Source organism: Alosa sapidissima, chromosome 8 (genome assembly GCF_018492685.1).
Source record: "Alosa sapidissima isolate fAloSap1 chromosome 8, fAloSap1.pri, whole genome shotgun sequence".
NCBI classification, from domain to species: Eukaryota; Metazoa; Chordata; class Actinopteri; order Clupeiformes; family Clupeidae; genus Alosa; species Alosa sapidissima.
Window position 1 is genome coordinate 33,067,832 of NC_055964.1, and position 10,395 is coordinate 33,078,226.

The window sequence follows — 10,395 nt, forward strand, 5'->3', positions numbered from 1 at the left end:
GCGTGTGTGTTTGTGTGTGTGTGTGTGTGTGCTTGTGTAGTCCTGAGCAGGCTATGACTGCTGTAACAGGACTGTGTGTGTGTGTCTCTCTCAGTAGGCCGTCTGGGGCTGTGTCCAGTTACGAGTGCAGTGCCCTCTGCAGCGTCACCATGGAGGGACCCCTGCGGCGCAAGACTCTGCTTAAGGGAGGACGCAAACCTACCGTACGTATGCCCATGCCAACCGCAAACCTACCGTACGTATGCCAACCGCAAACCTACCGCACGTATCCCCATGCCAACCGCAAACCTACCGTACGTATGCCAACCGCAAACCTACCGTACGTATGCCCTTGCCAACCGCTGTTCGTATGCCAACCTCAAACCCACCGTACATGCCAACCTCAAACCCACTGTATATATGCCAACCTCAAACCCACTGTACATGCCAACTTCAAACCCACCGTACATGCCAACCTCAAACCCACTGTGCGTATGCCAACCTCAAACCCACCGTACATGTCAACCTCAAACCCACCGTACATGTGCCAACCTCAAACCTGCTGTTCCTACTATCCATATAACTGTCTTTGGACACACACACACACAGAAACACACACACACACACACACACACACACATACACACACAGAAACACACACACACACACACACAGACACTTTTTTTGTATTTATTGTTTGTTTGTTGCCAAGTTACCATTAGCTAGGGACAGCCGTGGCCCACTGGTTAGCACTCTGGACTTGTAACCGGAGGGTTGCCGGTTCGAGCCCCGACCAGTGGGCCGCGGCTGAAGTGCCCTTGAGCAAGGCACCTAACCCCTCACTGCTCCCCGAGCGCCGCCATTGTAGCAGGCAGCTCACTGCGCCGGGATTAGTGTGTGCTTCACCTCACTGTGTGTACACTGTGTGCTGTTTGTGTTTCACTAATTCACCGATTGGGTTAAAAGCAGAGACCAAATTTCCCTCACGGGATCAAAAAAGTATATATACTTATACTTATACTTAGCTCAATGTTGTTTTTTGTGCCACCGGAAATGCCTTAGAAACATACATGTTTGTTTCTGCATTCTGCTCAAAGTTGCATCACACTTGCAAAGTTGCAGGGGACCCACCTGTGTACATTGACAACAGAGTTGAATAGTATGGAACTGTGTTCCGTTGGCTTGTGTGTATTTCACGTTTTGTCCTGTTCCTCCGCAGCTGTCCTCCTGGACACGGTACTGGGTTGCCCTGTCCGGCGCCGCACTCGTCTACTTTGGAGCGAAAGCGCTGAGGGCCAGCGAGAGGAGACACGTGAGTATGGAGGGGAAATACAAGCAGCACTCATACATACTGTACATTCAGCTAGGCACAGCATACGGTACTTATACATACTGTACATTCAGCTAGACACAGCATACAGTACTTATACATACAGTACTATACATTCAGCTAGGCACAGCATACAGTACCTATACATACATACATTCAGCTAGGCACAGCATACAGTGCTTATACATACATACATTCAGCTAGGCACAGCATAAAGTGCTTATACAAACATACATTCAGGTAGGCACACCATACAGTGCTTATACATACATTCAGCTAGACACAGCATACAGTGCTTATACATACATACATTCAGCTAGGCACAGCATAAAGTGCTTATACATACATACATACATACATACATACATACAGCTAGGCACAGCATACAGTACTTATACATACTATACATTCAGCTAGGCACAGCATACAGTACTTACACATACATACTGTACATTCAGCTAGGCACAGCATACAGTACTTATACATTCAGCTATAGAATTTCCATACCATAGGAGTTCATCAAGTCTGAAGTACCACCTCATTGCAAAGTTACCCGGAGGTATGAGCTATAACGTCAGCTTTGTCAAGCAAGCCACTCCCGGCCAGGCGCTCAGATGCAAACACATATATTTACTTACTCAACTAATAACCCACCGACTAACTACCTTACTCAATCGAATGCATTACCTCGGTGTTACTGCACGTCATTGACAGTAAGTGGAAACTCCAGTCATTTGCATTTCCCAAAGGCTACTAAAAACTAACAGCAGACACTGCACTGATGCCTGCGCCCGAGTGAAAATGATAATAAAAGAGACGTTTAAACTTTGAAGTCAGTAACGTTGGTTTATATGGTAGTAGCTGGCTTTATGTGTGCATGCTCCTACATCTCACACCTGATGACATGCACTGCATACTCCGCACTGTCCAGGCATCCGGGTTATTGGGAGGCCATGCTACAGTCACTGTATGACCAGTGAGAGAACGTGGAATAGAACATTATGTCCAATATTCCAATATGTGGTTTAATGTTCTGCATTATGTCCAATATTCCAATATGTGGTTTAATGTTGTGCATTATGTCCAATATTCCAATGTGTGGTTTAATGTTGTGCATTATGTCCAATATTCCAATGTGTGGTTTAATGTTGTGCATTATGTCCAATTGTCTCTCCCTTGATGCGCATCATTGTAAATAAGCTCTGTTCCTGATTTTTCATACTATTGGTCTGACTGGGTCTCTATTAAATCTATGGTATCAAAATTACCATCACCAGTGTACACCATGACTTCCCATGCACACTAGCACCCTGCCCACACTTCAGAACCGCAGGAAGTCACACTATGTCTTGCTCCTAATTTGACTGCAGTACAAGTCAACGCAGCATGAATTCACTCTGTGTCTTGCTCCTGTTTTGACTGCAGTACAAGTCGACACCCTGTAAGAAGATCATTTTGACCGGGTGGATAGCCGTGCTTCCAGACGATCCCGACCATCCCAACATTTTCCAGTTGAACGACCCTGATAAAGGTAATCAAACCTGATAAAGGTAAACAAACCTGATGAAGGTAAACAAACCTGATAAAGGTAAACAAATCCAAGGGGGGGGGGGAGGAGCACACGAAGAGCAGTACACATCAGGACAAATATTTCATTAAAAAAAAAAACAGTCTGTCTAACATATGGGGCCACCTGTGGAAAGCAGACAGGTGTAATGAGAAAAGAGTGAGTTGATTTGGTTATGAGGTAAGATAACAGTTGGAGTGTTTAGGAATGATGGAGTGTAAAGGGATGGAATGTAAAGGTATGTAAAGGGATGGAGTGTAAAGGGATGGAGTGTAAAGGGATGTAAAGGGATGGAGTGTAAAGGGATGGAGTGTAAAGGGATGGAGTTTAAAGGGATGTAAAGGGATGGAGTGTAAAGGGATGGAATGTAAAGGTATAGAATGTAAAGGGATGGAGTGTAAAGGGATGGAATGTAAAGGTATAGAATGTAAAGGGATGGAGTGTAAAGGGATGTAAAGGGATGGAATGTAAAGGGATAGAGTGTAAAGGGATGGAGTGTAAAGGGATGGCATGTAAAGGGATGGAATGTAAAGGTATAGAATGTAAAGGGATGGAGTGTAAAGGGATGGAGTGTAAAGGTATGGAGTGTAAAGGGATGGAGTGTAAAGGGATGGCACTGCCCCAGCTGATGGCACTTGTGTTCTACAGGAAATGTTTACAAGTTCCAGACGGGGTCACGCTTCTCTGCCATCATCTGGCACAAGCACCTGGAGGAGGCCTGTCGGAGCAGCCGTCCTCAGGTAACACACACACACACACACACACACACACACACACCTCTTCACACACATTTCAGCTCCATACTCTCACACACACTAGGGCTGGGCGATATATCGCTATTACGACTAAGACCGATATATTTTTGAAAACGATATGTAGTTGAGACAATATCATAATACCGGTATTATGTCAAATAATGGGCCATTTTATCAAAGCCACTTGCTCTTCTGTGTTCAGACCATTCAGATAGCCGCAGCTCTGCTCAACTGCGCCCCTTGCGTGTGCACGTTCTCCCTCGCAGCACTACAAACTTTCAAACATGACGGACACTGAGTCAGATTTTGTTTACCTTGATCAGAGGTTGGTGCTGATGCCTATTCCGTCGGCACATCAACAGCTAGACCGAGAATTCTCGTTGTGAAATCAAAATTCCACTGGAGCTCCAAGCGGTTTTGTACACGCAGATTTAAGTTACAACACTGTTTAGCATCTACAGCTCTTCGACTCATTGTAAAATGTCATTTTTGGTACATAGCCTAGCTAATTTAAATACACTGATGAATGCTTGCGTTTAGCGACAGTAGCAGATCTAAAGTCCTCAGGGAGACAACCTAAACGTGATTTTATTAAGAGGATATGCACGCGACTCGCGAGCAGTTAGGGCATCATTTTTTATGATTCCTGAAACCCCATTCAATCGTGCATAGGGATTTTTCTTACGAACCCGGAACATGCAAAAATGAACGCATACAAAACGACGGTAGCGTCTGTCACACTCTTGATGAGTGACTCAGTTACGTTGTTTAAGTAGCGTAATTTTTTTAAACTTTTTTTGTTGTTGATAGCAACATGTCTAGGCCATCATAGTCTACATTTGCTTGTCATCTAGGCCCTATCAAGCCCTTACAGATAAAAAAAACTGCATTGTGTGACAAAACTGCAGGTTTTTTCAATATTGTTGTGCCCAAAATAGCCTATTGCATTGTGCAGTACAATGTAGGCCTGCGTTGTCAGTCAGGGTCAACTTTTGGTCTTTTGTTATTTGCACAGCTTTATCAGAGCAACTGTAGCCTATGCCTATTGTAGGCCTATGTTATTGTTTACACTTTTTGCACAGCTCTGTTAGAGCAGTCTGAAATTAATATAATTAAAACTGGCTGTGTTGTCATAATTGTTGTGTTGAGTGAATATATGAAGCACTTCGCTCTTTCTGTTTGAAATATCAATATCGTATCGATATCGTATATCGCCAATCAGCCCCAAAATATCGGGATATCAGTTTTGGTCCATATCGCCCAGCCCTAACACACACACACACACACACACACACACACACACACACACACACACAATCATATATAAATATCTGCACAATATGCCCATTTTCAGCTACTGTACATATTTAAGCAATATAGCACGAGTGAGAGTGGGATTGGTCATGGATATTCCCACGGGTGTTGTTCGGCTGTAGCCATGAGGCCGGAGGCCGAGTGGCTCAGGCAACAACACCCGTGGGAATATCCATGACCAATCCCACGATCACGAGTGCTAAATTGCTTTTATACAACAATTCTACCACAGACTAAATAATCTGAAAACACCCCATTATTGTTTAAAAATGTTAATTTCGACATCGTTTTTACGCATCAAAAAAGAGTTCCCTTTTCAATAGACAGCGTCTCGGTTGCTAGGTAACCAACATTCCAGATCCCTCGTTATGGGTCTTTGTGGTTTACATGTCTTCTTGAAAGAAATGTTGAAAGTCGGGCTGAAATCACATTCATATCTAGGTTTGCTGCATGCATGTTACAAGGACACTGGGCGGTCCGTGTACCTTCTGTTTATTTGATTTTTAAATTCGAAACGAAAATTGAAAATCGAAAAAACGACCTTATATCTGTATTTTTTAAAAACAAAATAGGAAATTCCCTCGTGTTTTTGTTTTAGATATTAAACTTTGTATCCCCACGACCGAAATCCAAAGTCCGCACAACAATAATGTGAAATCGGCACTTTTCTCAATTTTTCATTTGGCCTATCCCTAAAAAGTAGGCTGTCCTACATTTAAACCTATGCCATTTTAATTAGACACATGTTTGTAAACAAGCTAACTTACGCAGAAATGTCAGCTACGTTGTATCAACTAGGAGCATGGGGAGTGGAAGCCGTAGAACGCAGAGCGGGAAAAAATCTGACAACAATTCACGGGCCTAGTAGCATGAGGCACGGAGATATGCATTTGGGCTCCTCTGTTGTTCTGTATGCACGACTAGCCTATCGTTGCCTGTATTATGTTGGTAAAGGACAATAGTATTGGAGAAAGAATCGAGAATGAGCTGTCCTTGAATTGGGGGGGGGGGGGGGGGGGGGGATAGGCCAAAGGAAGCATAGTAGCCAGCTGACCAAGGACGTATTTGGTTATGGTTATGATAATAGTATTTCGCAGATGCTTCTGTTCAAAGTGACATACAACTAATTTATATTTATATTCATATTGTAACAACTGAGGCAACAAGGTTCAAATCAGTACATTTATTGGGTCAGGAGCGGGGAACACAGACAGGTCAAAACATCATTATAGAACACACAAGGCTAGTCACTAACACATGCACAATACACGAACGGGTAGTCACACACAACACACAGGAATAAACACATGAGGTACAACCAAGGTACATGAGGTACAACTACACATGCTAACACACACCACAAGGTAAATGCAAATACAACTAGGCCTACTAAAACCGATATAACACATTCCAACATGCACATATATGGCATTATGGGAGTCCGATACAACGAGTCAAACGCACAGACGTCACAATTCTTTTTGTGCAGTTTAAACTGTTAAGCTAAGCCTGTACCTACAAAACATAGCCTAATAAATGCATGATGTCGATTGTCTTTTCAGTGACATTTCCCCTCTTTCTTCGAAGGGTGGACGCAACCTTAATCCCCCTAGCACACCTGGGACATAAATTAGGCCTACTGTACATATCGATCAAAATGAGAAAATGCTTAGAATGTTCTGGCGATTTTTTTTCTATGTGCAGATCACTTTCATTTAACATCACCATCTTGCTCCCTTTGATGAATATATAGGCTAGCAATTATCCATTCGGGCAGTGGCAAAAAAATTGCTGTCAGCATGCAGTAGCCTAGTGAATGTGGAGTGCGTGGTAGCCTCGCATGCCTGGGTTTTCATTTTTAACTTGAATAATGACTAATTGAAATAACAATATTGAAATTCAAACCCTCATTGTATATTTGATTATTTTTTCCACAAAATGCTTCAATATTTGTGTTTTATTTTTCAATGGGAAGTACTGTTTTAGGTAAAGGTCTTCAAATCCGTTTTTTGATCACTGTTTCAACCTTGAAAATCAAATGAACAGAAGGTACACGGACCCTGGGCCATGTCATGTAAGGGACATGGTACTGCAAAAAAAACGGAAACATAGCCTACATTGCAGAACCACTCAACTTTATTAATTTATGGTGAATAAATGTTAGCCTACACTACTGTGCACAGCCTGATGTGACGATGCTAGCACATTAGCAGCGGTAAGCTAACTATGCTAAGTAATGGATAATGTATAGAACGCCGGTCATTGTCGGGAAATAGGTCCCGACAGGGCGGACCGGACCCCGACGCGCAGCGGAGGGGTCTTGTTCCGCCCTGAAGGAAACCTATTTCCCGACAATGACCGGCGTTCTATACATTATCCCGCTTATTACACGGCTACCCACTAAAGCAATCAACACCGGCAACAAAATATTGATTTAACAATATTTTTAATGATTGAAAGGTGATTGTCGCTTCCATGCAAAAAGAAGGGGGGGGGGGGGGGGTGCTAAATAGGCCGTTACACCCTATTTATTATTGAAGTTGAACTGAACATTGCCATTTATAGTAAAATGGGACAATGAGAATGGGATTTCTTTGGGGATGTTGATGTTTCTTTCTTCATCTGCTTCTTGGCGGGGCGCTGTCATTGACACATCTGAGAAAACAACCGCTGTTAGCCTGATGTTTAAAATGTCAACTCAGTTAGGCTATGTTAGGCTATGTAGTTATGGCTCACCGGATTTGCTGCCATTGCCGGGATGAGAGGAGAGGACTTTGCTCCACTTTTCTCTCTCTGTCAGTGATGGAGTCCAGTAGCTCCTCAGACTCCCCTCACATCTGTGCCCAGTCACAGATATTATTTTGCGACTCTCCAGACCAGCCTGAGACAGGAGTTGGACAGCTGTGATGTGGCGTCAGGGGGGCAAAGGGAGCGATACTTTTTAAAGCTGGCCACGGGGCAGTTTGGGTTGTTGGGTTGTTGGGCAGTTTGGGTTGTTGGGCAGGTTGGGTTGTTGGGCAGTTTGGGTTGTTGGGCAGGTTGGGTTGTTGGGTTGTTGGGCAGGTTGGGTTGTTGGGTTGTTGGGCAGGTTGGGTTGTTGGGTTGTTGGGTCGTTGGGCAGGTTGGGTTGTTGGGCAGGTTGGGTTGTTGGGTTGTTGGGTTGTCAGGCTCCGCCAAGACGCATCCCCGGTAATTTGCTCTGCACAGGTCTTTGGCATCTTTGTGAATTTTTGTCTCAGCGTTATTTGCGAGAGTGATATATTCGTTACCATTCTCGTCTTTCTTTAGAAGGGAAGAGTCTTGAGTGAGGTCCCGATTGCCCTCTCTGCCTCGTCTTGCCAGATGTAGCTGTACATCAAACCTTCCTGACGAGTCCACGAGCTGTATTAGGAGAGAGCACATCTGGGTTGCTGAGCAGCAGTTGGAGGTCTTTCGTCGAGATTGGGGGGGGGGGGGGTGATGCTGGCTGACGTCTTTGCCCTTTTTCCGTAGATCTTTAACTACAGATTTGAAAACATCGTTGCTTGATTTGAACGTGGCACAGTTCATTATATCAAGGGTTGTGAAATGTCGAGATATCCCTGCCCTAATTGCCATGTAACTCGCAATTGAGTAGGTCTTTCCGTTGGCATTTTGCACCGATGGATAAAAAGAAAGTAGCACCTGATTGAGACTCTGCATTATAATCAGCAAAGTCTACCGACATTTTTTTTTTCCCACTAACCAGTCTTTGAAAACTGACATGGCCCATACCGTGGTCCGTTTGGTATTGATTTCACGTCGGTTCTCTTCAGTTCTGTCTCTGTCTCTGTCGTCCAGATGTTTGTGTTGTTTCGATTCTTTGCCTTCCTCTGTGTTGTTTTCTTTTTTTTTCCGTTTCTTAACTGGTGAAGACAACTCAGCCTTCATCCAAGAATCGAAATCTGGGTAATCTCCAAGAATATTAAAACTAATATTAAACTCATCCATTGCGCCGGATGTATTGGAAGTTTGTCTGTTACAAAGTATCTGCAGGTCAACTCGCGTAGCTTAGCAACGGAGTATTCTAAAGTGATAAGTGGCCGGACTACTTGCGCAGTAATATGAAAGACGTGAAATAGAAGCACAAAGCCCATTTTCCTTGACAGCGGTCTGTTATACTTAGCAACGGTCTGTTATTCAGAATTAGCAGACCGCCGAACGTTGGGAAGGCCCAACAAGTCTCCTCCAAGTGACAATCATATTATACACAATGCTGGCAATGCTGAAAACAATTAGCATTTTCGTTTATCTTACTTACATTGAGTTGACTGTGTAGCTTAATCCACAGATGTGGTGAAGCACTGTTTCGTTATGTTTGCTAAGGAGTAACCCATTGCTTAAAATAGTGGAGAGCTGGGATGAGAACATTGTGTCAAATCTTCGCATTGTATCGCGGAGTGATTTATTATTAGCTGTGCAAAGTCTGAGTTGAAATGTCCAGGGATATTCCAACTCATGGAACGTCTCTCGGCCAATCAGAAACAAATAAATAGTTCCATAGAACCTAATTGTTGTATAATGTGATTTAATGTGAAGTGTAAAAGTGCATATTGTAGAAATGTACTGAGCTACCAGCTACTTGATGTGCTTCTTGCCCTCAGGCCCCTGCCAACCTCATGTCATTTGAGTAGCTGCCAGAAGAGGGTGCTATTGAGCATGACGCGTCAGCCTCCATCAGCAGTAACAGCAGTGATGTGGAGGATCCACTCTGCAGTTGGTGGCCCATCAGGCCTTGCGTTCTTGCGAGAGGTCCTGCCTTTGCTTTACAAAGCCAAGAGAACACTGAGACTCTGGACCCGAGTCTGAGGCATCCCAGCAGGCCTTTCCCAGCTCCTGGACATGGAGGAGTGTGTCTCTCTCGCTGGGCAAGCTGGTGTGTGTGTGTGTGTGTGTGTGTGTGTGTGTTGTGTGTGTGTTGTGTGCGCCACGTCCAGTTGACGTGCAAATTAGTATACAGCACCGGAGACTCCTGTGTACATCACACACACACACACACACACACACACACACACACACACACACACACACACAAACACACGCATACTGCCCACGTCAAGCATGATTGTAAATAAACTGTACATATCATTCCAAATGTTGTCTAATTTAATATTTCTTGTAAAACAAGTGCCAACTGATGATGTGTTCATGTTATTCAGATATTCATCTTAAATATTGAATGTTAGTGACTGCACTCACACACACACACACACACACAAACACACACACACACACACACATTGTGGTGTGGCCTCATGTGACAAGAAGACTGAAGCTACATGTGTGTAAATGACAGCATCTTTTGGTTTAAGTGTGTGACTGAGACTGACTGTTTTCCAATGATTAGTATTTGTGTCCTGGATTTGATAGTATTTGTGGTGGTCTAACTGTTGATGAAGTTGTAGTGTAGTGTTCCTATCATATCAAATACA

General features: G+C 43.8%; 1 protein-coding gene across 3 annotated transcripts in view; it reads left to right on the top strand.

The window, feature by feature from the left end:
* Positions 1-10,395, top strand: part of ralgps1 (Ral GEF with PH domain and SH3 binding motif 1) — a 171,186-nt gene that overhangs the window by 158,406 nt on the left and 2,385 nt on the right. For 2 of the 3 annotated variants that reach the window (XM_042102326.1, XM_042102327.1), the window contains 5 exons: positions 95-203; positions 1,199-1,291; positions 2,735-2,840; positions 3,525-3,616; positions 9,568-9,872. In XM_042102326.1, coding sequence (XP_041958260.1) covers positions 95-203; positions 1,199-1,291; positions 2,735-2,840; positions 3,525-3,616; positions 9,568-9,597 — 430 coding nt within the window. In that variant the 3' untranslated portion in view covers positions 9,598-9,872. The remainder of the gene's footprint in view (positions 1-94; positions 204-1,198; positions 1,292-2,734; positions 2,841-3,524; positions 3,617-9,567; positions 9,873-10,395) is intronic. The other variant, XM_042102328.1, reaches the window with a different exon arrangement.